At 36.9% G+C, this 27,032-nt stretch overlaps 1 protein-coding gene across 7 annotated transcripts in view; it reads left to right on the forward strand.

Moving 5' to 3' along the window:
* Nr3c1 (nuclear receptor subfamily 3 group C member 1) overlaps positions 1 to 26,673 on the forward strand; it is a 95,668-nt gene extending 68,995 nt beyond the window's left edge. For 6 of the 7 annotated variants that reach the window (XM_027398010.2, XM_027398006.2, XM_027398009.2 and 3 more), the window contains exons 3-9: positions 578 to 744; positions 4,759 to 4,875; positions 7,674 to 7,949; positions 8,888 to 9,032; positions 12,717 to 12,847; positions 21,387 to 21,544; positions 22,575 to 26,673. In XM_027398010.2, coding sequence (XP_027253811.1) covers positions 578 to 744; positions 4,759 to 4,875; positions 7,674 to 7,949; positions 8,888 to 9,032; positions 12,717 to 12,847; positions 21,387 to 21,544; positions 22,575 to 22,727 — 1,147 coding nt within the window. In that variant the 3' untranslated portion in view covers positions 22,728 to 26,673. The remainder of the gene's footprint in view (positions 1 to 577; positions 745 to 4,758; positions 4,876 to 7,673; positions 7,950 to 8,887; positions 9,033 to 12,716; positions 12,848 to 21,386; positions 21,545 to 22,574) is intronic. The other variant, XM_027398012.2, reaches the window with a different exon arrangement.
* The last annotated feature ends 359 nt before the right edge of the window (positions 26,674 to 27,032 follow it).

Genomic DNA, 27,032 nt, shown 5'->3' on the forward strand with positions numbered 1-27,032 from the left:
CCTAAGTGAACTACGATATCATTCTGTTTAGAAGCCACAAAAGAATTGGCTCTTGCACTTCATATTTATTACTGTTGTATATTATGTTTTCTATGCATGGAGTGTGCAGTTATGTAGAGACCAGAGCAGCTCATAAAGTGTGTTTCTTCTGTCATTCTCCACCTTTCTGCATTGAAATGGGTCTCTAATTGACTGGGAACCTCACTGTTTCAGTTAGGTTGGCTGTATGGGGAGCCCTTCATATCCACCTGTCTGTTCCCCAATGCTGGACTATAGGAATGCGCAGTTATGCCCTGCTTTGTATAAAGGTTGTAAGGATTTGAACTCACGTCCTCATGCCTGCTGGGCAAGTGACCTTAACCACTAAACAATCTTGTCATTTCCTGTATTTCACATTTTATATACAAAAATAATATTTTAAAATATGTTTAGATAGGGTATTCTGGTGCTTATTAGTACTTAAAAGACAGAATTCAGTGTGAACACACTGATGTCCAATGAAGAGGGAAAAGAACTATATTGTGTCATTCCTCTCATAGTGGCAACAAGCATAACACTGTTTCTCCTCTTCCTTTAGCCCTGGAATGAGACCAGATGTAAGCTCTCCTCCGTCTAGCTCCTCAACAGCAACAGGACCACCTCCCAAACTCTGCCTGGTGTGCTCTGATGAAGCTTCAGGATGTCATTATGGGGTATTAACATGTGGGAGCTGTAAAGTATTCTTCAAAAGAGCAGTGGAAGGTAGTGTGTGTTTTGAAGAGTTTCGTTTTTGCTTTATTTTGTTTCTATTTCTCACAGTAAATTTTTGTATCCCAAGTCCACCAAGGCTAGAGACCAATTTAGAGGCAAGCAAGGGAAAATGAAAGGAAGAAGGAGCAGAACTAGAATAAATTGATAAAAATGTTCAGTCTGAGAAAGAACTAAACATTGTAAGGAATATTGCTATGTGAACTGACAGTTTGCTAAGTTTGGACAATCAGAGAATGGCGGATTTCTATTCCCCATAAGCAAGTTGGCTTCAAAGCTATACCAATCAGACAAAAGTGGGTGACACTGGGAATTGGGAGGAATAGCATTCTTTTCTTTCATTTTTCCCTTTTAAATAAGAGGTCATGTTAAGTACTACAAATACCATTAAGACCTGATTTCCCCTCAGGGATATCACAGTCCATTCGAGTAAAGGCCAAATTAACAATTCCAAGTACAGAGATTATCATACAGAGGTCATCTGAAAGGATGATGTTTTAAAGAAGGTGTTTACACTGTAAAAATGATACAGGGTGCACACTCCAGAGGGAAAGATTAATATTAGAGATATTTTATATACCCTATCTAAAAGCATCTTAATGGAATCAAACCAGAAAATAAAGCTAGATTTACTTCTGAAATATAATACCATTACAATCCACTTTTCTTAATTCTTATTTAAAATTAACTCTTTCACTTATTTTTAGGTAAAAATTTGTAGTAGCTACACTATTTTTAAAAATGTTTATCATTTAATTATTTCAGGAAAACCTTTACATGTGTATTGCTAATGAGTAAATTACTTGGCTCTCTTTCCTCTTTTATTTGAATTTCATTGTTCTCAAAGGCATTTACAAGCTCTAAATTTCTATAAATGCTGGCACTCTAACTCAAATTTTTATTGAGACTTGTAAAATCCCTATACGTAGTTTGTAGCTTTTCTTTTTTAAAGGATGACTATATTATATATTTAACATCACATTTTAACACATACTAGAAGTTATACTTAGCCCCCATATTGGCAGTATAAATACCCAAACATAAATCTGAGTAAGTTTTAAGCATTTGTTATTTCTATAAGATGGATCAAGAGTAGATACTTTTTATTTTTTTTTATTTAAGACCCTGGGACTTCTCCATTTCCTTCTGTGCTTCTCTGCCCTGCCAGCCCCTTTTATTACATTCATTTTACCCCACTGTCTGTAACTGACAACTGTCTACCTTATGTTCTACAATACAATGACTTCATTTTCCATGTGTGAAATACACACATACCAAATCAGTTATGGCCCCCTGAGCACTTATATCCTGTTAGGACCTATGTCTGACAGACTGGCAATCCGGTTTGAATAGTTGAAGTGGCAAAGCTTGGATTCCAACAAAGTGGTCTCCAGTAAGGTCTTTGTCTGAGGACAATGACTCTCAAAGATGTATATGACAAGCCCTTGGTACCTACCAGTTCATAATATAGGTGGATGCTGAAATAAAAGTAATCACAAGAGGTTTAACTAATAGCTACCATGCACTGCATCATCTGCATAATTACCTCTAAGATTTACAAATTTTACAACACTCCATAAGAAAACAAATCCCAAAAAGTTCATGTTTTCAAGAACAGTTTTTTGGCACCCCACTAATACATGCCTCACTATACCACACTGCAACTGAGAAGGCTTATAAAAGTTTAAGCTGGTAGTATTACTTTATATTTAATCCCAGGGCAGTTTGTAGTCTTCATGTTCTACATGCATTTTGTTATGTTCCCATTTCCCATACCACTTAGATCTATGAAATACTTTATTGGTCACTCAAGCCAGCCTTGGTATGATATGGGAAGGGACTACACTTCTCTGGACCAGGAGACAGATACACTGGGTGTCTTTTAGTCTGGCTACTACACTATCATTAATGGCAAGCCACAATCACATGCTAAAAGTAGACTGTAGCCAAAAGTACCAGTAACAGCAGCGTTAAGAGGTTTCTGATGATCTGAAGGCTCTTCACTTGATATTGATAAAAGGAAATTTTCCAGGTGGCAGGCAAAAGGAACTCCAGATATGTCTTAAAAGGATGGTTTTTAAATTGCTATTAGTAATGCATGGCCATCCCTTGTGAAAAATTGAACACTAACTCCGATCCCTTGTCTTAATAAACATCACACTATTATGATAATTTGAGCCTATAATGAAGATTCCTAGTTACATAACACCCTATACAGAGAAATCAATATCAGCGTAATATGCATAGCTGAATCTTTTAGTTGGACATAAACACTGAATTTCTTCTATTCTAGAAGTAATTTTTCACATTTTTTTCCAGTAACTGCAGGAAACTAATGTAGGGATATTTTTTTGCAAGAGGATATGGGGATAGTTTTAAGGGGTAAAATTTTTATGCATTAGCTGTGGATGCAATCTGTTATTTCTTCTTTTGTTGCAAGATGGGATTTTTAAAAAGTATTTAGTTTTATTTTATGTGTATGAATGTTTGCCTATGTGAACGCTGCATGTGTGCCTGGTATATGCAGAGACCAGAAGGCATCTAATTCCCAGGAACTGGAGTTAAAGATAGTTGTAAGCTACTGCCGTGTGGGATCTGGGAACTAAACCCATATCCTCTGCAAGAGCAGCAAGTGCTGAGCCATCTTTTCAATCCCATATAATAGGATTTTATTGGGTAAAATAAACTTCCTCCATTTTGTGTCTAGGAAGCTTACAGAATACAGAAAGGATCTGAAAGACGATAGATACTTGGCATGGGTGAATAGCCCTGAGATAATGCTAGATGTGTAACCATGAGTCAACTTTGTAGCCTTATCTTCCCAAAAGATGAAACTGATGTAGTTGACCATGTATTCCAAACTCATATTTATCATACCAGGAAAAAGTAAATATTTTTTTAATCCAAGTCTTTGGTTGCCCTAGGCATTAAAGAAAAAAAGTCTCTTCTTAGAAACCAGGACTAAATGTGTTCAGCATGGTGGACTAATCATTGTAATGTTTTCTCATTTCTTCAAATATGATTTATTCTTGAGAAATGTCATTCATTTCTTAAGGTCTTGCAATCCCATCTAGTATAAGTAACCAAGAATGTTAATTATTGATGTATCTATGTGAACAATCAAGTCTTACATAGGAAACTTCCATATTTACCCCCAGGCAAATGGATCTTTCAATTTCTCTCATTGATATTTAATACTCAGAGTAAAAGAAGACAAGGAGAATGTGCATGTGGGAAACAGAAACACTTGTAGTCTTTTCCTTTTTAATGTTTTTTAGAATGTTTCAATAGGAGAGAACTTCAGTTCTTCAATACTAGGTACCAGAAAATTTAGATATTAGCACTCTTTAAGTCAGTATGTGAGGCCACAGGTTACTCCAAACATCCTTATATTCCAAAAGTATATTAGATAATTGTAGTAAGTTTGCCAAGTTTGTAATTTATGTAATCAGTTGCTGGCAATTGGCAATGTTTTACTTCACTTAAAAACATGTGAAGGCATAATGTTGACAGTTGAATTAAAGTCATTTTTTCTTAGGGATTCCAAAATATGTTTAAGCTTGCTTTCTCTTTAGTCACTTCAATAATAGGTCAGAATTAATAATAAAACAATGCTTACAAACATTACAGATCCAATCTATAAATGTTAAAAGGACTATGTAAAGCAGGTTTTAAAGTGCTGACTTTTGGCCCAAGGGGGTTTATAGGATATCATTCTGTCTCTTAATCCAAAAGTATATTTATGATTTGTACACATCTATATATGAAATACTGCAGTAAGGTTTGTTTTAATTGACTTTTAAATTTGTTGAACAGAACAAGCCCTTTCAACATTGTAATTCATGTAGACAAGCACACTTACCTTCTTAATTCAATGCCTTCCTTAATCGGTGACTTTGTATCTTGCTCATATTCCACTCAGAATAAAAACAGAAAGATACTAGGCTCTTCATAAAAAATATCCTTACAGACGTGTGGAATTTTAATAGTGCCTCTTTATATCTCTTTTAGGACAGCACAATTATCTTTGTGCTGGAAGAAATGATTGCATCATTGATAAAATTCGAAGAAAAAACTGCCCAGCATGCCGCTATCGAAAATGTCTTCAAGCTGGAATGAACCTTGAAGGTAATGGAAATACCTAAAAGAACTATCTAGCTATCACATGAAAACTCATCACTTTGCTTCTTATAATAGCAGCAGATGTAATCACTTAATGAACTCAGTTTATATATGTTAAATTAACATAATGTTATATTATTGTGTAATAAAATATATTGTATAATATTTTGGGTTTTTCCAAGATCACATAATTTATGTGTTAATTCATCAATTTTGTTATGTACATTGAATTTAGGATAGCCAGAGTGTATGTTAAATAAAGAAATTACATAATAACTGGAAATGACATAAGTTGAGGCAACTTTGTTTTCATCCTTCTTACTCCTTTTTATTGAAATCATTCCCTAAGTTTGGAAAAGTACTGTATGAGATCTATTTCATGTTCCTCACTTTCTTTTACATTTCAAAAACATGCCTTTTACTTGAAAAAAAAAACATGTTTTACTACAACTCTGCAAAAAATTAAGGCGTTATTGGGTGGGTTTGAGGTTTAAGTATAAAAAAACTAAAACTACTTGTAAGTTTGAAGTTGATATTTCTGTTTATATAATAAGTTATATAATCAAAACTTAATCTCATTTAAAAACTTTCATCTGGAAAAGTTTGGGGTTTTGCTGTAGTTGAAATAGCAAGCAATCTGAACACGAACATGGCATTCTTACTAACTCAAATTAGTGTTTATTGCCATCATGGTACTTTATTTAGCAAGTACTCAACAAGTATAAAGAATACAAATTCAGTGCCTGACTTTGAGCAGCTTACTTTCTATTTAGGCACAAAATCAATCACAAAATAGTGTGGCATGCCACAAAAGGAATGATAGTACAGGATCAGGAGGGAAGGTCATCTGATTCTGTCCTGAAGGTCAGAGAAGTTACCCTGGAAGAAGTAGCACTGAATTGTAAATATAGACAATGAGTAGGAATTAAATAAACAATAATGGCAGAGACATGGTTACATTTATATTGTACAAAGACTCCAGTGTTTGGGCTGGAGAAATGGATCAGTGGCAGAGGAACCAAGTTCACTTCCCACCCAGCACCCACATTTGACAGCTCACAACTGCCTGTAACTCCATTCTAGGGGATTTGACATGCATACTCCACATAGACAAAAATGCATATACATAATTAAAAGTAAAAAGAAGCCTTTAAAAAATACTAATCTTATATTGGGAGACCAAAGAAAAAAGAGTAGTAATAATTTGAGTAAAAATGCTGATATTGAGAGAATGGTATTTATCTTTTTCTCTTGATAGGAGAGATTCCCATGCTGCCTTCTACAGAGTATGTTGCTAAATATAAAATCCATCCAGATTGTTTAAAATTGACAGCCAAGTACTAACACATTAAACCACTTTCTTGAAAGTACAAAAGTTACAAAAATTAATTCAAGTGTACATTGTTTGTATTCAATGCAAAATGCTCCATCCTAGATGGGACATCTGTAGCAAACCTCCTCCCAAGACTCAGAGATAATTGCATAAGAGAGTGTGGAAAACTGTAAGAGTAAGGCAGTGCATGGCTACAGGAAACTGTTCTCAGACACAGCAGGACAGCTGCACATAGGAACTCACAGCAGTTATGACAGTAATCACAAGACCTGGCCAACACTCAAGCCAGACCAGATCCCAGCATGGAGAAGGAGAAAGGACACAGAGTCCTATACCCTACCTAAGGAGCTATTGAGTGCAGCCCCTGATAGGTCATCCTACTCCAGTGGAAGGCCACACATCCAAGAGCATATGGAGTGGGGGGCACAAATTGTACTTTTGGATTTAAAATTTTTAATAGGTGAGAACAGAGTAGGGAAAGGGGTGTGTATCTGTGAGGAATTAGAAAAAGATGCAAATATGATCAAAACACATTATATAAAATTCTGGAAGAATTAATAAAATAGGCAGAAAGGTCAAAAGTTTAAGGTAAACAGTATACTACTGGCTAACTTTTAGGAGAAACAAATTGTGGGTGTGAATTCCTATGGATCTTTCACAAAATTTCTCCCTTTCCATGCCATGTCCTTATAATTACTAATAAGGAATTCTGGAGCTGGAGAGATGGCTCAATGGGTAAGATCACTTGCTAAGAAAGCATGAAGACCCAAGTGTGGGTCCCAGTACCCACATAAAAAGCAAGGCATGGCTAGTACATGCCTAGTAATCCCAGCACTTTTGAGAGATAGGGTGGGTACAGGAGGTTATCTAGGTTTACTGGCTGGTAGCCTAACTCCAAGTTCAATGAGAAAGCCTACTTCAAAAATAATAAGGTAGGAAGTGACAGAGTTGGACACCCAACTTCTTCCCCTGGCCTTGAGCAAATACACAGGTGTATGTTCCCACGCAGGTATGTATACATACACCATACTTTCACACATACGTGCTGTCTTAAGGTTTCTATTGCTGTAAAGAGACACCATGCCACAGCAACTCTTATAAAGAAAACATATAATTGGGGTGGCTTGCTTACAGTTTCAGAGGTTCAGTCTGTTATCATCATGACAAGGAACATGGCAGCGTGCAGGCAGACATGGTACTAGTGTAGTAGCTGAGTGTCCTACATCTTGCAGGCACCAGAAAGTCAACAGATTGTGACACTGAGTGAAGCTTAAGCAAAAGGCCCCAAAGCCACACCTTCTAATAGTACCACTCCTTTTGAGATTGTGGGGGCCACACATGCCAAAAATATTTAAAATACTTGTTTCAGTAGTAGTTTCATAAATTAAACAACTCTTATAATTGGAAAGTTTGGGCTACAAATTTGATTCAGTACATTTCTTTTTTTTTTTTTTTTCTTCAATATTCACAGCCCGAAAAACAAAGAAAAAAATAAAAGGGATTCAGCAAGCCACTACAGGAGTCTCACAAGACACTTCTGAAAATCCTAACAAAACGATAGTTCCTGCAGCATTACCACAACTTACCCCTACCCTGGTATCACTGCTGGAGGTGATTGAACCTGAGGTCTTATATTCAGGATATGACAGCTCTATTCCAGACTCAACTTGGAGAATCATGACCACACTCAACATGTTAGGTGGGCGCCAAGTGATTGCAGCCGTGAAATGGGCAAAGGCAATACCAGGTAAGATACAAATGATGACAGAACTACAGCATAGACCTTTGTATTTTCTCGAACAAAAGCATTCTGGGTTGGGCTTGATGGACAACTCAGTGGTATGCCATTTGCTTACCACACGCAAGACCCTGGGGTTAATCTGCAGCACCCCCAAAAATAAAGCTGCTTCTGGGGCTCCTTAGGTTGTGTAGCATTCTAATTTCACAGCAAATCTTGTTTCTCTTACTCATAAGGACAAACGAGAAATCCATGGTAAACCATAGACATTAGTACCTTATTTTCACCCATAACATTTCATTTTAGACAGGATCGTGATTATCAGAACTAACTCAAATTCCATTGTCTATGACACCTACAGGAGAACATTTAGGAATTCCATTCATTTTGTTTGTTTGTTTTTGAAATTGATAAACAGTGAGTTGCTGAATTTTTCAAAATTTACTAATACAAAATCATTTTTGCTTTCCATAAAATGATATGCCACATGTTGAATATAAATTTTCATCTAATTTTAAGGCATTTTAAACAAAAGTTTTATGTTGGAATTTTGGTGTAGAAGTCAATGTGAAGCACCAGCCAGACGGACTTTACAGATAGAGGAGATTGGCAAGGTAATGGCTGCATACACAGGCAGAGGAAGACTAAGTAACCTAAGCTCCCATCACCCTCACCATATTAGCAAAGGAAAGTAGATAGATACCAGGAAAATTTAAAATCTAAATCCATTAAGAAATATCCTAAGCCAAGACTCTTTTATGATATTACTTTGTATATACTTAAATAGGCAAAAGTGACAAAAATAATAACTATTCATACATTTTGTTGGACCATTAAAATGTTCTGTGTGCCTAGGTGTTCATCTGACAGATACTAGTAAAGGTCACCCCCAAACAAGGATAACTGGTCAACTAGAGTGTTGCCTTACACCTTTATTTCCAATTTAGGATTCAGAAACTTACACCTGGATGACCAAATGACCCTCCTGCAGTACTCATGGATGTTTCTCATGGCATTTGCCCTGGGTTGGAGATCATACAAACAATCAAGTGCAAACCTGCTGTGTTTTGCTCCTGATCTGATTATTAATGAGTAAGTTATATTCATACAGTATTTTAATCATCGATGCTTTCCCAGTGGGCTATCATAATAATGTGGTACTGAATCAATCCTACCAGTTGTCTAGGATCTAGGCAAACTGAAGGCAGAATTGTTCGTCACTGCTTGAGCTAGAGTAATATTAAGATAGAAAATATGCATATGTACCATTATTACAGTCTCAAGATAACATTTAAAAATACCTTTACTTCAGCTGTATGTGGTGATACACACCTTTAATCCCAGATCTCCAGTGGCAGAGGCAAGTAGATCTCTTGAGTTCCAGGTCAGCGTGGGCTATGTACTGAGTTCAAGACAGCAGAGCTACATAATAGAAGACCATGTTTCGTAAACAAACACCTTTTACACCTTGGGCATCCCTGGAGTCTTGAGATCCATACAGTGTGGCAACAATAATAATAGTAGTCTTATTGTACTATTGTTTTAATTATATAACTCTACTCAAGGAAACAAAATGAGTATGGGAAAACTCATGTGGGGCCAATAAAAGCAATGAGGATGTCCCCACTGAGTACATGTGAAGTGACACAGACACAGAGACAAGGGGTATTTGTTAGCATGGGTAGGCTTATAACATCCATGCCCTAGAAAGACTGAGAACTGTTAGGAATGTAGCTCAGTTGGTAGAGTGTCTAGCATGTATAAAACCTTCCATTTGATCCCGAGCACAGCATAAACTGAGCACAATGTGCATACCTGTAATCTTAGCATTGAAGAAGTAGACATAGGAAGATCAGAAGTTTTTGATTATCCTTAGGTACATAGCAGGTCTGAGGCCAACCTGGGCCACATGAAACTTTGTCTAAAACAAAATAATGTACATGAGAAAACATAGTATTGTGATTTAAAAAAAAAAAAAAACAACTGAAGAACTATCACAACTCACAATTTTATAAGTCAGATGTTGTCTTATCATGTAGGCGTATGCTAGTATTTGTGAATTATGGCAGCCATCCACTCCCTGATCTCATGCAGCTATTTTGATCACTGGTTTTCTATCTCCATTATCACTCTTTGTGTTGACTAATGCTTTCCTCCTTAAGTGCAGTTCTGATCCACTGACCATCCAGAGTATCCTCACTTTCTGTTTGTTCTTTTTAAATGTTCTTTGTTGGCACTTGAACTGCTCATTCTTCAAACATACCCTCTTCATTCACAGACTAAATATAACCTCTTCCATATAGCCCTGGTTTTTCTTACCTTCTATTTGTTATCACTAGCCTTTGTGCCAGTAACTTAAACTTTCCTAGAATGTGTATAAGTGCATACACAGAGTCTGAGGGGTATTCTCTGAAGAAAGCAGAGATTATCCTTTACTGCATATTTATAGATTCTGTTAAGAGTTCCTCCCAAAAGTAATGAAACCATGAAGCCCCATTAGCACAACAGCATTCAGTTATACTCCATGTGAGTAGCATTGACCACCTGAAATGTGTCCAGAATGGCAATAAGGTTGAAAACTAATGCTGGTTAATGAATAGAATATTAGGGAAAAGGGAATTGGAGAGCGTTTGGGGAAGCTTAAAGAGGTTGTGTGAAAATAAGCAAGCATCCCTTATTGTGTGTACCAGATTTAAAATATAAAGAGTGTGTGTATGTGTGTGACAGAAAAGCATCTATTTGAGTTAAATGTTAAATGGGAGAGGCTGGAACAATGACACGGAGAAGTTCCTTTTATCTTACATGTTTTAGTAGGCACCAATGTAATAGCCCAGATATTTTTAAGGACAGATTCTTAGGGAGTATGCCAAAGCCATTATTACGAGGTAACTCAAGACTCCAGATACATCTTTGTGGAGCTACTGCTGGGTAATTTCTGGGACACACATCTCAGAGGGTACAGCAGAGGTTTCCCAATAGCTGGGAAAGTAGTAGAAAGAAATCCTAGCTGAAGCAGTTAACCATCTAGTTAAAGTTAATATTGTTTCTCCACTGGTGGTATTTGTGACTTTCTCCTGCCATATTTTAAGTGGTATTTACATACTTATCAAGAGCCAAGCACTGTTATGAAAAGCTGGAATAAAATAGTAGACAAAATAGAACAACCTGATGGGAGAATTCATAGAGCCATAATAAAATAGTGGGGCAGGGGTGAGTGGAGATAATGGAGTTTTTTGGAGCCTGGAGGGCTTAGGGAGCTAATCATTCACTGTTCAAAAAAGAAAAAAAGCTATGTAAGTGTATGGCATTCGAGGCAGAAGAAACAAGCATGAAAAACTGAAGCAAGCTTGGCACAGTTGGCAAGCTTGATGAGGAACTGAAAGGCTCTCAAGGATATAGTAGCATTTGAAGGAGTGAATAATGACAAAATAATATCATATAGTTCATGAAGTAGACTTTAGATTTTGTCCTAGAGCCAAGAAACAACCATCATGGATTAGAGGTAAATAACAATGCATAACATTCTTAGTCTTGGTAGAGAGAAGGGAATAGGGATTGAACCTGAGCCCAGTGCTAGGCAAAGCACTCTACCAACTGAGCTCCACCCCTAACTCCATCAGAATACAGAAATGGTCCCTGTTCTTTAGCTGCTTACATGTTACTCATGGAGACACACACTAGGGAGTTACAGACAGGAGGATCCATGAGGCTTTCTTACCAGACAGTGTAGCCTATAAGAAAGCTCCAGGTTCAGTAAGAAACTCAATCTCAAAAAATAAGATGAAGACTGAGAAGATGTCAATGTTAATAATGCCCCTCAGGACAACTTTCACACGTAACTGTTTTAGGATGGGATACTATATAACAGAGAGGGGCCTTCTGATTTTTAAATGGTAAGATCAAAAACTATGTTGTAGATCTGACTGTAGTCAAATGCCAAACGTTGATTTAAGTGAGTAATAACTTCTAAATGCTAAAGGAAATAAAATAATATCTGCAAAGTATAAAGAAAACTAGTATCCCTGCCTAAACAATAGACCTACTCAAATGAATGGAGGAAGGCTCACAAGACCTCAACTCTACACAGAGAACAACTGGAAACTAAGATATGCTGAGTGCAGGAGAAATAGTCTTGCTCAGGGAAGAACATATCAATTAGTTACCAATACCACTGGTCAGCCCTAGAAACATATGCACAAGAAACACATACACAAGAAGTTGTAATGATATACTTAGGAATATAAATAAATATACATGTATGTAACAACTATTAATACAAAAAGAGGCCATCAATTTGAAGGAGAATAAGAAGGGGAATATGGAAGAATTTGGAGGGAAGGGGAAAATATAGATAGATAGATAGATAGATAGATAGATAGATAGATAGATAGATAGATAGATACATACATAGATGTAATTATATTACAATCTCAAAAATAAAATAAAAAGGAATAAGCAAACCAGAAGATCTGAAAAATAACTGAATCCTAATGATTCCATTAAAGTGTGCTGTAGGCATTCCAGAATTATATAGCTTACTGAGTCCTAAGTATAGCAAAGCATTCACAATTCTGAAACAACACAAACCTAGTGTCTAGTATAAAGGGGTATTATTGAGTAGTCTCTCCTGTTCGCCAACATTCTAGTTCTACAAGGGATTATTGACAGTAATAGGTATGCTTTCACTCATGAATTTGAAAACAAAACAAAAATTCAGCTATTATTTTAGACTTGCACTGTTTCTTTGTAACTCACACTTGTGTTTGTGTCTCACAGGCAGAGAATGACTCTACCCTGCATGTATGACCAATGTAAACACATGATGTATGTCTCCTCCGAGTTAAAAAGATTGCAGGTATCCTATGAAGAGTATCTCTGTATGAAAACCTTACTGCTTCTCTCCTCAGGTTGGTGAATCACCTACTCACTAAATATAAATATTAGCAAATGCATGCAGTGTGGAAGTTTTAAAACTTGCTTCATGTATCTATTACAGTAATTATACCAGTTCCACTGAGTTTTACTAGTCGGATGATTTTTCAGAAAGGAAAAATATAAGAAATGTGTATGTTAAGTGTTACTGATGTTAGTAAAATAAATAGGTATTGTAGAAATAGGGCATCTGTCCAAGGATCTTTATTGATCAGAATCTCTGTAGAATCTTCTTTCCTTCCAACCATCCATCTTTGCTACATCACTATATAAGACATGGAGAGAAGGTGCCAACAAAAATAATTCTGTTTCTCTACTGCATTATTTTTTATTTAAATAGTGAGTACTATCATATATGAGAAGCAGCCTAGAAAACTAACCAACAGTTTGTCAAACAACCAAAAGTTTAAATAACACCAGTGACATTTAGACTTTAATGAAATTACTTTAAGCTAGCAAAAAAAAATCAAAATTACTATAAGCTAGCAAAAAAAAATCAAACAAGAAAAATTCAAAAAATATAAAGAATCTTGTTATATTAGTTATTTGACATGTTAAATAACTAATAAAAGGATAGTCTTATCTGATATTCTCTAAAATATACAAAGAACTCTTTGAAGTCAACAACTAAAACAACAACTTGGTGTTTAAGGACTGAGAATATCCAAAGATGCCTTACTAAAGGAGATAAAGACATAAAATCAGGGTGACACAGTGCTGCCTGTCACATACTGCAGGGAATTGTCTAGAATGAACCAATCCAGAGTAGTGAGCACACAATATACTGGGGAGGACACAGAGCACAGAAATTTTCCTTCATTACTAAAAGAACTGCAAAGTGGAACAACCATTCCAGAGGGAATAAAACCAAACATAATCTCATCATTTGATGTATCAATTACTTGATCAATACACAAAGGAATTGAAAATTTACATCAATAAGGATATTTATAACCAAGATATTTATATTTGACAAAACCTTGCAATAATGAAACATCCTCCAGTAAGTGAATAGACAAATTAATACATCCAAATGATGGTATGTTGTTCAGCACTGAAGAGAAACAGGCTATTGTGCCAAGAAAAGACATTGATGAACCTCAAATACACACTACTAAAAAAAGGAAGAAGAAGCTAATCTCTTAAGAGGGATTTTATCATGAAATTAAATGGAGAGGAACTCAAAGCAATTCCACCAAAATCAGGAACAAAACAGGGTTGTCGACTCTCTCCATGTGTATTTAATACAGTACTTGAAGTTCTAGCTAGAGCAATAAGAAAACTAAGGGAAACATTTTATAAAGGAAGAAGTAAAAGTATCATTATTTACAGATGATGTGATAGTATGTATACATAAGCAACCCATAAAAAACTCTACTGGGGAACTCTTACAGTTGATAAACACCTTTAGTCAAGTGGCTGGATACAAGAGTTAACTAAAAAAAAATTAGTAGCCCTCCTATATACAAACAATAAATGGGCTGAGGAAGGAACCAGGGAATCATCACCCTTTACAATAGCCTCAAATAATATAAAATATCTTGGTGTAATCTCTAACCAAGCAAGGGAAAGACCTGTGCAACAAGAATTTCAAGCCTTTGAGGAAAGAAATTGAAGACGATATCAGAAGATGGAAAGATCTCCCATGCTCATGGATTGGTAGCATTAACATAATAAAAATGTCAGCCTTACCAAAAGCAGTCTACAGATTCAATGCAGTCCCATCAAAACCCCAACACAATTCTTTACAGATCTTGGAAGAACAACACTCAACTTCATACGGAAAATCACAAACCCAGGATAGCTAAAACAATCCTGTACAAGAAAAGAACTTCTAGAGTTATCACCGTCCCTGATTTAAAGATCTACTACAGAGCTATAGTAATAAAAACTGCATGATATTAGCATAAAAACAGACAGGTGGATTAATGGAATCAAATTGAGGACCCAGATGTAAATCCACCCACCTATGGACACCTGATTTTTGACAAAGAAGCCAAAATTATACTGTACAGAAAAGAAAGCATCTTCAACAAATGATGCTGGTCTAACTGGATGTCAGTATGTAGAAATGCAAATTGATCCATACCTATCACCCTGCACAATACTCAAGTCCAAGTGGATCAAAGATTTCAACATAAATCCAGATACACTGAACCTGACAGAAGAGAAAGTGGGAAATAACTTTGAGGGCATTGGCACAGGAGACAACTTCCTGAACAGGACACCAATAGCACAGGCACTAAACTCAACACTTAATAAATGGGACCTCATGAAACTGAAAGTTTTCTGTAAGGCAAAGGACACTGTCAGGAGGACAAAACGGCAGCCTACAGAATGGACAAAAACCCCACATGTCATCTGACAGAGGGCTGATTTCCAAAATATATAAAAAACTCAAGAAACTAAATTATCAGCAAGCCAAATAATCCAATTTAAAATGGGGTGCTGATCTAAATAGAGAATTCCCAACAAAAGAATCTCAAATGGCCAAGAAACACTTAAAGAGATGTTCAACATCCTTAGCCATTAGGATAATGCAAATCAAAATGATTCTGAAATTCCATCTTATGTTTGTCAGAATGACTAAGATAAAAAAAAGTGACAGCTCATGCTGGAAAGGATGTGGAGCAAAGAGAACACCCCTCCATTACTGGTGAGAGTGCAAACTTGTACAGCCATTTTGGAAGTCGTGTGGTGGTTTCTCAGAAAACTGGGAATCAGTCTACCACAAGACCCAGGTATACCACTCTTGGGCCAAAGGATGCACTCTGATACCATATGGACACTTACTCAACTATGTTCATAGTAGCTATATTTGTAATAGCCAGAACCTGAAAACAACCTAGACACTTCTGAACCAAGGAATGGATAAAGAAAATGTGGTACATTTAATGTAGTATTACTTAATGGAGTATTACTCAGCTGTTAAAACTAGGACACCAGGAAATTTGAAAGCAAATGGATGGAACTAGAAAAAAATCATCCTGAGTGAGGTAACCCAGACCAAGAAAGACAAACATGGTCTGTACTCACTCATAAGTGGATATTAGCTGTGAAACAAAGGAAAACTATGCTACAATCCACAGACCTGGAGAGACTAGGTAACAGCTGGCTCTCCCTGGGAAGGGGAAATAGAAGAGATTTTGTGACAGGTGGGGATGGGAGGCATTTGGGGAGAGTAAGGAAAAAAACTACTGAAAAGGGAGTCTGGGCATTTCAGGTAAAAACCTAGTGTAAGGCAATCTCCCAGGAATCTATAAGGATGACACCAGCTACGACTCCTAACAATAGCAGAAACATAGCCTGTAGTGATCATCTCCTGTGACCAGATTGATGCCTAGCCCAACTGTCATCAGAAGGTTCATTCAGCAACTAATGGAAACAGATGCAGATCCATTGCCAAACATTAGATGGAGTTCAGGGAATCTTGCTGAAGAGGGGAAGAAAGGATTATAGGAGCCAGAGGGGTCAAGGACACCATAAGAAAACTCACAAAACCAACTACCCTGCACTAATAAGGGCTCACAGAGACTGAATGTATAATGCATGAGACTGACCTAGGCACTCTTCATATATGGTACAGTTGCATAGCTTGGTCCTCTTGTGGGACTCCTAACAACAGTCCGAACATGCCTGTCTCTGACTCTTTTGCTGGCCTTTGGAACCCTACTCGTATTACTCACCCTTACTACCGGGGGAGGTGCTTAGTCTTCCTGCAACTTGGTATGCCATGTTTTGTTGATCCTCATGGGAGACCTATTCTTTCATAAACAGAAGAGGAGGCGGGAAGGGATGTAAAAATAATAAATTTATAAATACCAACAAGATCTTAAGTATCCATCCTTTCTCTAGACCACCAAGTTACAATTTAACATGGATGGTGTACCCAATAAATATTGGTTGTTTGAATAAAGGAAAGAAAAAAGAATCTAGAAATCATAGGGATTCTGAGACAGCAAGGCAGGCAGGACAGAACACCAGAGCCTCTATCAGAGCCTTTCTGACCTTGATTTTTCTCACTAGTTCCCTCAAGTGTCATTTAAAATGGCCCCACCTGCTAGCTTAGAAGCAAACTTGGTAGCAATCTGTCCTATGGTAAAATATTTAGTTCTCACTCCCAGCACAAGTAACTGAATTGGATCCTACCCCATGCTCATTCAGTATTCACTAGATACTGTTGTCATATTTTGTGCTTGTAGGGAATAGAGAAGAGTTACATACATTTCTCTTTTTTTTTTTTTTTTTGAAGACCTTCCAACTGGATAGGAATACAGGATAGTGCGGTGAAAGTGATAAACTGTACAAAATTGTATAAAATCAAGTGTAAGGACAGAATAATTACTTGCCAAAATGTGTGAGCCAAACAAGTATCCTTAAATGGGTGAAAAGAAGAGTGGAATTAGAAAAGTCTGTTTATTATAGAGAAAACTGGGAGCTGTCTGTGTGGGGATTTTGTTTTCTAATAAATTCTGAACAATTAGCAAAATGAAAGGGTGGGGGCGGGGGCTCTTCAATGCCAAGGAACTGATGGAGGCTGATGGGGACTAGTTTGATGTTTATCATGCTCAGCAATTCAGCCTTTCTTCAGAAATTCTACTGGGTACTTGTGGTGAGATGAGAGAAAATTTTCTTCCAGTAAGAAAGGGAGATGAAAGCATTGGAAGTGCATACAGTGATTTTCAGAACAAAAGCAATCCCTGCTGTATAAAACAAACTTCTTTATCAGGACCTGTTCTGACCTGTCAAAAAGCAAACAGAGATCTCTAGACCCCCTTATAATAGCCCTCCTGACTCACAGGGGAGAAAAGAGGGAAATGGGTTTCTAGGAAATGTTCAGGTGCGGTAAAACTGAAATGTAATCATAAGAGAAAGCATTTAATTGGGGGCTTGCTTATAGTTTCAGAGGCTTAGTACATAATGATGGCTAGAAGCACTGTGGTGTTGAAAAAGTACTGAGAGCTACATCTTGATCTGCAGGGAGGGAGGGAGGCAAGCAGGCCGGCTGGCAGGCAGGCACAGGAGCACACATGCACACACACAGTGGGCCTGTTGTGGACTTTTGAGACCTTACCCTTCAGTGATATACTTCTTCTAACAGGGTCACACCTACTCTAACAAGGCCTCACCTCCTAGTCCTCCTAATCCTTTCTCAGTTCCACTTCCTGGTGACTAAACTCTCATAGGAGCCTATGGGGGCTATATTTATTCAAACTACCACACTGCCCACAAACAGCATTAAACATAACCCAGAGCCCCTCCATACTGTCTCTCACAGAATGTCTGATTTCATCATTTCTCATACTTTTTGTGAGCTTTCAACAAAAAGCAAAACAATGCTAACAGGCAATAATAAGGCCATAATCTGAAGAAACAAAGCAAGCATTAAATCTGATCCCAAACCATTATCAGAGAGGAACTTAAAATAACTCCACTATTTATGCTAAGGACACTATAGGAAAAATATATACTGCATAAGAAATAGATTCATAGACTAAGGAATCATTCTTTTAAGGAAATGCTGCAAATAAAGGATGCTAAATGAAAATTCAGAATGTTCCAACAAGCATATCATTAGTTGTAGTGCAACCAAGAAAAGAGTGAACAGAGGTCAACAGAAACTTCTAGACTTAAAGAGAAAATAAGAATTAAAAGGGTTGGAAAACACCATCAAAGTGGGAAAGAAGACAAAATAAGTAATTAAAGCTCAAAAAATTCTAAAATTAGAGACAGACACCAAAATGTGTGTCCAGGGGGCCCAGAGAACTCTAAAGATTAGATTTTTAAAAATCTACATTTTGGCTTGTCCTCTTCAAATTACAGAAAACCAAAGGCAAAGGGAAAAAGAATCTTGAAAGTGTCATAGTTTTTAAAACAACAACAAAAATCTCTATAACCTATATCAGAAACCATGAAAGGAAGAAGAATGTGAAATAAATATTTACAGTGTACAAAAACAAAAATCCTCATCAACCTCAGACAGTAGATCCAACAGAATTATCCCTCAGAAGAGAAGAAGATGGGGCCAGGCATGATATGGAATGCCAGCACTCCCAAGGCTAAGGACTGGAATTCAAGACAGCCATGGTTACCTATCCAAGACTATCTCAAGAAACAAAGTAAAATGTAAAACAAAAATGTTCTCAAACAAAAAGTTAGGACATTCATTAACACCGTTATATCTATCTTCCATGAGCTATTTTAAAACTTTTCAGAGGAAAGGAAAATGTATGTCAGAATTACAGATGTGCTGCATAAGAAAGAAAGGATATTAGAAAAGAGATATGTGAGCCAGGCTTTAATCCCAGCACTCCGAGGCAGAGACAGGAGGATCTCTGTGAGTTCGAGGCCAGCATGGTATACAGAGTGAGTTCCAGGACAGCCTCCAAAGCTACACACAGAAACCCTGTCTCAAAAACAAACAAACAAACAAACAAATAAATAAATAAATAAATAAATAAATACAAAAAGAAAATAAATATGTGAAGTAAAATGTCACTTTTTTCTTAATGTTACATAACTATTATAGTACTAATGATCAGGTACCATTGGTGTGGAGAGATGACTCAGTGATTCCCAGCACCCACATGGCAGCTCAAACTGTCTGTGACTCCAGTCCCAGGAGGCTCTCTTCTGGCTTGTGCACAAACATACAGCAGGCAAAGGACCCATGCACATACACAGAGAAATATGTTTTTTTAATTAATAACGAAGTGCTGGGTGATAGAGTGTATTTTGGAAGGAAAAACAGGCAGGTTAATTGAAACTGTATACTGCAGATGATACAGTAGTCACTTAAAAGAATCCAAATTGTCAAAGGGAATCATGAAGTATTTAATGAAAACAGGAGGCTGATGTGACAGCCTCTAGCAAGCATCAGGCCAAATTCTAGGGACTGCAAGTCTCTCTCACATGCAAGACACCCCAACTTTCACAAACCTAAAAAGCACACACCATTCTTTTCTTCCAAGTGGTAATACAGGACTGCTGGGCCACAAGCAAGAGTGGCTTTTGTCCCAATGTGTTTGGTCAGAACAGGATCACATCTCAGGGGCATGCCAAGGGCTGGTGCTCAGGCTTGTCCCTGCTATCACCTTGGGTAAAGTTTTATACAAAGAGGAGAAAACTACAAAATATGAGCCAAGGCAGTACTTAAAAGCAAAAGAAAGAGCCACCTGCTCTCCTGGTGAAATCTGCTAGAAGGAGCACACACCAGCTTCTGTCAGTTCCTCAAAACTGTTTACAAAAGTATTAAATGAAGACATTGAATAGCCAAAGTATAAGGATATGTAACACAATGTATGAGACAGCAAACTTCTTCAAAGGCCAATCAACAAACGTCTACAACTTGTCATTTCTGTCACAGCTACTCAGTCTGCCCTCTGGCATCAACAATCATGGGTTACACAGTACCTAACCCTAAATCAGAAAAATGCAGCTTAGGGTGTCTGCAAAGTACTGACACTCAGAGATATTTGTATTAAAACCCTACCTCTTTCTACCCTAACCATTGTGAGCAGAGCAGTATTCATAGGAGTACACTTTGAGAAATGTAGCCATCTACAGAAGTTATAAATCCGTTGAGATTAAATGACCATCATCAGCCCTTAGTATTACAGAGTATTGGAGAGTAATAGGAAAATAAAAATTTTACCCCAATATTATAATCCAGATTTCATGGAGTATGGTTAGTTCTTAAAAGTACACAGAAACAGATATTTTCTCTCCAGAAAGGCCTGTGTTTAGGCTATGAGAATGTAAAGATCATCTTTCCTCTTATACTAGAACCAAAAAATTTTAGCATGCTAACACATTTTAATGTTACATGCTAAATTTAAAGTTCTTATTAACTAGTAATATGATACATATGCTTACTATGTAGCTAGTGAGATAAAAGTTGTTGCTAAAGCCTTCTACCAGGTAATAGAACTAATAGAAATAGAACTAACTGAAAGTGAAGGATACCAGCCAAAGTTAACTAAATCATTACTTATTAATCCTTTTCTCCATTTTTTAATTTAAATTAGAAACAAGATTGTTTTACATGTCAATCCCAGTTCCCTCTCCATTCCCTCTCCCCCACCCCAACTAACACCCTACCTATCACATACCCTTTCTGCTCCTCAGGGAGGGTGAGGCCTTCCATAGGGGGGTCTTTGAAGTCTGCAATATCCTTTGGGATAGGGCTAGGCCCACCCCCATGTGTCTAGGCTCAGGGAGTATCCCTCCATGTGGAATGGTCCCAAAGTCCATTCCTATGCTAGGGATAAGTACTGATCTACTACAAGAGGCTTATCATTTAATCTTCAAAACAGGCTTGTCATCACCAACTCCCATTTTATAAGATAGAAAACAATTGGCTCACCCATAATTTTGACCCCCATTCTCAGTTACTCTATACCTCAACTTCACTCTAGTCCCCCAGTCCTTTGAAATGCATGGATTTTCATTAAAATTACATTTTAACAGTGAAGTATGCATGACAAGTTACAGCAACTTCATCTTACCTTTTAGTTCCTAAGGAAGGTCTGAAGAGCCAAGAGTTATTTGATGAGATTCGAATGACCTATATCAAAGAACTAGGAAAAGCCATTGTCAAAAGGGAAGGAAACTCCAGTCAGAACTGGCAGCGGTTTTATCAACTGACAAAACTGTTGGACTCCATGCATGATGTAAGTATCAAACAAAGCCAAACAACAACAAAAAGAAAATCATAGGCCAGGTGTGGTGGCACATGACTTTAATCACAGCAAAGACTGAGGTAGAGGCAAGTGGATCTTCATGACCTCCAGACAGAGAGATCCTGTCTCAAAAACCCAGAGATAGAGAATTTTGTGGGATATAAGTTATGTTTTAATTAGTATATAATATATGCCAATAAGTCATTCCCCCTCCTTCAGTTTATATATTTTAGTGATCGTTCAAGTTAAATTTGTAAACTACAATTTTGTACACAATTCTCTTAAGTCTTATTAGTCTAGTCATTTCCATGAAAGTTACCATGTTATTACAGAGTTTAATAGCACTACTTTTTAAAGTAGAAATCCCTGTTCTACACAAGAGAGCTATTAAATTATGTTAGTTTTGTCTTACCATATTTCAATACTCAAGCAGGCTGGCCTCAAACTCACACTCTTCCTTCATTCTGCTGCCTCAGTCTCCTAAGTGCTGGGATTATAGGCAGCCAGGTTTTCATTCTGCACACAGTTTAAGAAATTTAAAATGTCTTTTGTACTTAAAGCTCATTTTATTTAAATGATTTTTCTTCTCTGGGGAATTCCAATAAAAATTGGTATATTTTAGATCAGTTTTTTTTAAGACCAACAGAAATGATCAGAGTCTGCACAGGTCTTCTGGGTATATATTATGGTTTCCAGTTTAGTGTTTGTATAGGATTCCTGATTGTGGGAATGATTGGGTCCCTGAATTTTTTTCCTTCTCTTGGGCTCTTCTTGTTTGTCTTGTCCAAATCCAATGTCATAATTTTTGTTTTATATTATTGTATTTTATTTTGTTATAGTGTGTTATTATCTCTTAGAAGCCTGTTCTTTTCTAATGAGAGACAGAAAGAGAATGGATCCGAACAGGAGGAGAGGTAGAGAGGAAAAGGGAGGAATAAAGGGAGGGGAACCATAATCAAGATGTATTATGTGCAAAAAGAATCTGTTTGAACCCTCATCGGTACTGTATCTTCTCTTGCAGGTGGTTGAAAACCTCCTTTCCTATTGCTTCCAAACATTTTTGGATAAGAGCATGAGTATTGAATTCCCAGAGATGTTAGCTGAAATCATCACTAATCAGATACCAAAATATTCAAATGGAAATATCAAAAAGCTTCTGTTTCATCAAAAATGACTGCCTTACTAAGAAAGGTTGCCTTAAAGAAAGTTGCATTTATAGCTTTTACTGTACAAACTTATCAATTTGTCTTGTAGATGTTTTGTTGTTCTTTTTTTGTCTTGTTTTGTTTTAAATACGCACTACATGTGGTTTATAGAGGGCCAAGACTTGGCAACAGAAGCAGTTGCATCATCACTTTTAAGTGATGGGAAAGCAGACAGTGAAGTGTATTGGTTGGTGTATCACAGAAACTAAAAACAGTTACATGGAGGTATGTCCAGTATCTCCACTATCGGTGAAGGACCGCACCTAAACCACCAGTGCCCAAAGTCCATGTGATCAGCTTTCTGCTCATACTTTCAGTTGGCTGGATAAAACTTCTAGACTTTCTGTTGGTGTATTTTCCCATGTATAGTTAGGGTAGCATTTTTGATTTATGCATGGAAACCTGAAAAAAAGTTTACAAGTGTATATCAGAAAAGGGAAGTTGTGCCTTTTATAGTTATTACTGTCTGGTTTTAACAATTTCCTTTATATTCAGTGAACTATGCTTGCTCGTTTTTTCTTAAATAATTTTTGTATTCAAGTTATTGTACAGCTGTTTAAGATGGGCAGCTAGTTCATAGCTTTCCTAAACTCTAAACATTAATCTTCTGTGTGAAAATGGGTTGGTGCTTCTACCCTGATGGCACTTAGCTATCAGAAGACCACAAAAATTGACTCAGATCTCCAGTGTTCCTGTCAAAAGCTCTTTGTATATATCTGCTTCCATGGATAATTAGATAGGTTGTGCAGATTACCATCCTAACTGGTGTAGAGCACCTACCTAGTACAGTGAGCCACTGGGTAAACTGTGGGTGATGGTCAAAAAAAGACTAGTTAAAGACAGTAACTACTAAAAGGCCCAGTTTGTACCTAATTCCCCTTCTCTACAATGGTGAGATGACAACAGAGTTTGTAAATGAACTCTTTCAGGACCTTCTGGAATGGTTTGTGTAACATCTTAGCACTTATGATTCCAAGATTGTGTGACAAAGCTGTAACTTTTCTTTAAATTAGACCAAGTAACTTCTCTCCTTAAACTTTACCCCCAAACTAATCTCTAATAAGGCAAGAATGGCTAGACACCCATTTTCACATCCCCGCCTGTCACCAATTGGTCTAGCTTTCCTGGTGGTACAGGAAAATCAGCTACTGATTTTTGTTATGTAGAACTGAATGTCAGAATCCGTGTTTGTCAACCACACATCCATCCCAACATGTGCCATAGCGTTTAACAGGTCTTGTGAACTTCTTCTTCACACTGAGAGTTATCATTGTAAACAGAACAGAAGCTGTGGTAGCCCTTTCTGTGTGCACCTTACCAACTTTCTGTAAACTCAAAGCTTAACACACTTACTAAGCCACAAAAAAAAATTTGATTTCTACTTAAGGTGGCCAAATTATTTCTGTAATAGAAAACTGAAAGTCTAATATTAAAAATATGGAACTTCTAATATATTTTTATATTTAGTTATAGTTTCAGATATATATCATATTGGTATTCACTAATCTGGGAAGGGAAGGGCTACTGCAGCTTTACATGCAATTTATTAAAATGATTGTAAAATAGCTGTATAGTGTAAAATAAGAATGATTTTTAGATGAGATTGTTTTATCATGACATGTTATATATTTTTTGTAGGGGTCAAAGTAATGTTGATGGATATCCTATATGATTTATAGTATGTGAGAGCATCCATACAGGCCTCAGTGGTCTTGGGAGTTAAAACTTGTTTGCTCTAAGATAGGAAGAGGGAGATGGAGACTGGCCCTGTGTGCAGTGGAGGTTGCTGAGGCTTTGACCCAGTCAGATTACAGGGGAACTAATTCCCCACCTCCCATTTTGACCATCCTTATCCAACCTTGATCCTGTCAGTGCAAGGTTAGTTTATTAAATCTCCCCTTGCACTAACGTACATGGGCAGGACAGAAAGGTGGTGCTGATGTAGTTATAGGCACCATCTAGTAACAGGGTTGTTTCACATGTGGCCTCCCCACAGGTTAACAGGAACAGAGGCTTTAGAAGTTTGGCAATAATATGAATAGAGGTACCAGCAATATGTAAATACTACAGAATCCCATAGGTCACCAATAATACACTAATCCTTTCCATCCTAAAATAGTTTATTTCCAACTAAAATGAGGACATGTTTATGTTTTCTTTGAATGCTTTTTGAATGTTGTTATTTTCAGTATTTTGCAGAAATTATTTAATAAAAAAAGTGTAATCCTTTGCTTTTTGAATTCTCTCTAAAAGGGAATGTTCACTTTGTAATGGTTTAAATTGGTCTCAAAGTACTTTAAGATAATTGTAACCCAGCTGGATGTGAAATTTAAAGGTGCCTAAGAAATACCACTTGAATATTATCAATGACAGTGTTAAGTTTCAAAATGAGCTTCTCAAAAATAGATTATTGTACATTTATGGAATGTTATATGGTTAAAACCAGAAAGCACATCACACATAAATCTGCTTTCAGTCCCAACCAGCTTGGCTTTCAAAAAAAATACAACTCCAAAACTAAAATAGATTTGTTATTACCAGAAGGCAACAGACACACAAATTTATTATAGGAAGCTTTCCATTAAATGGCTAAGAGCTGTGCTCCTTCAGTATGTGGGAAAGGAGAGCTATCCTCATTCTGATAGAGTGTAGGTGAGAAAGCTATGGTACTGTTTGAGAGTGGCTTCAATTTCTGTGTGTGATTTCATACCATTCCAAACTATTTAGATCTATAATAACTTCAATGAGAGTTGGAGAAATGCCTACATGATTCACAACAGATCTTGAAAACTATCTTTAATTACTGGTAGGACAAAAAGGGACATTCTGGGTATTTTAGGCATTGACTTGGGATACTGTATAAGCAGAAGTGAGAAGGCAGGAAGCCTAGGGAAGGGAAAGGAATGCAAGCCTTCTGTGAGGAAATACAAAACAAGCCAGACCATCCCAAACGGACAAGGGACATGTTTAGTGTGTGGAGTCTTTCACGATGAGTGTAGGGTGAGCTCAAGTATGTGGAGAATCCAACCTCCCCAGCACTGCAAAGTAGGGCCAGGACAGGGATGGGACAGGACGAGCAATTCCAGATGGACATTGGTCTTGGTTTTTGCTCCCTCTTATGTACTGTGAGACCATATCACCATAGGATAAACCATGGTATTATGCTTGATCTGTCAGCATTCAAGGATCATGGTAGCCTTCAGTGAGCTTTTAGATCTTGGTTGGTCACCCCAACAATAAGCTATAGTTGAATGTGTTTCTTATGTGCCTGGTTTCAGTGTTAGAGGGTAAAATAAAAGTGTGCAGAAGACACTGAAAGCCACTTCAGATATAAGTTTTCTCATTTTGCAGGCTTTCAGTCAGCCTGGTCCATCAGACTTGATGACTGGGTTTTCAGGAAAGGGTTGGCTTCTGTCTAGAGTATGCCTGAAAGGATTTTATTTTCTGATAAATGGCTGTATGAAAATACCCTTCTAAATAACCTGCTTAACTACATATAGATTTCAGTGTGTCAATATTCTATTTTGTATATTAAACAAATGCTATATAATGGGGACAAATCTATATTATACTGTGTATGGCATTATTAAGAAGCTTTTTCATTATTTTTTATCACAGTAATTTTTAAATGTGTAAAAATTAAAAACCAGTGACTCCTGTTTAAAAATAAAAGTTGTAGTTTTTTATTCATGCTGAATAACCTGTAGTTTCGAACTGTCTTTTTATCTCCACAGTGAAATGTCAGACTGTAAAATTTTGTGTGGAAATGTTTAACTTTTATTTTTCATTTAAATTTGCTGTTCTGGTATTACCAAACCACACATTTGTACTGAATTGGCAGTAAATGTTAGTCAGCCATTTACAGCAATGCCAAATATGGATAAACATCATAATAAAATATCTGCTTTTTCATTATGTGCCTCCCAACCTGCTTTCATAGAATTTATGTAGTTACAACTTTCCTGGTGTTTTCTCCTAACATTCTACTGATAGCAGAAATTCCTGTTTTAGAACTTAAGGTGGACATTTAAATGCCAGCGTGACAGCTAGTGTGTGCATAGGAAAATGACATTTGTTCAAAATGAGCTTAAACCTGATGCCAGAAACTCTAAAAATTATCTCACCCATGTCTTCAGGGCTAATGGGCTTATGATTTCACAGGATATTAATGCAGGAGAAACTGACTCCTGTAACTGCTTCAGATGTAACAGTCTTTATCCCAAAAGATATTTTTATGTAAACTGTTATCTAAGAGAAAGATTAATAGCTTAATT

This window comes from Cricetulus griseus, chromosome 2, assembly GCF_003668045.3.
Source record: "Cricetulus griseus strain 17A/GY chromosome 2, alternate assembly CriGri-PICRH-1.0, whole genome shotgun sequence".
In the NCBI taxonomy this organism is placed as follows: Eukaryota; Metazoa; Chordata; class Mammalia; order Rodentia; family Cricetidae; genus Cricetulus; species Cricetulus griseus.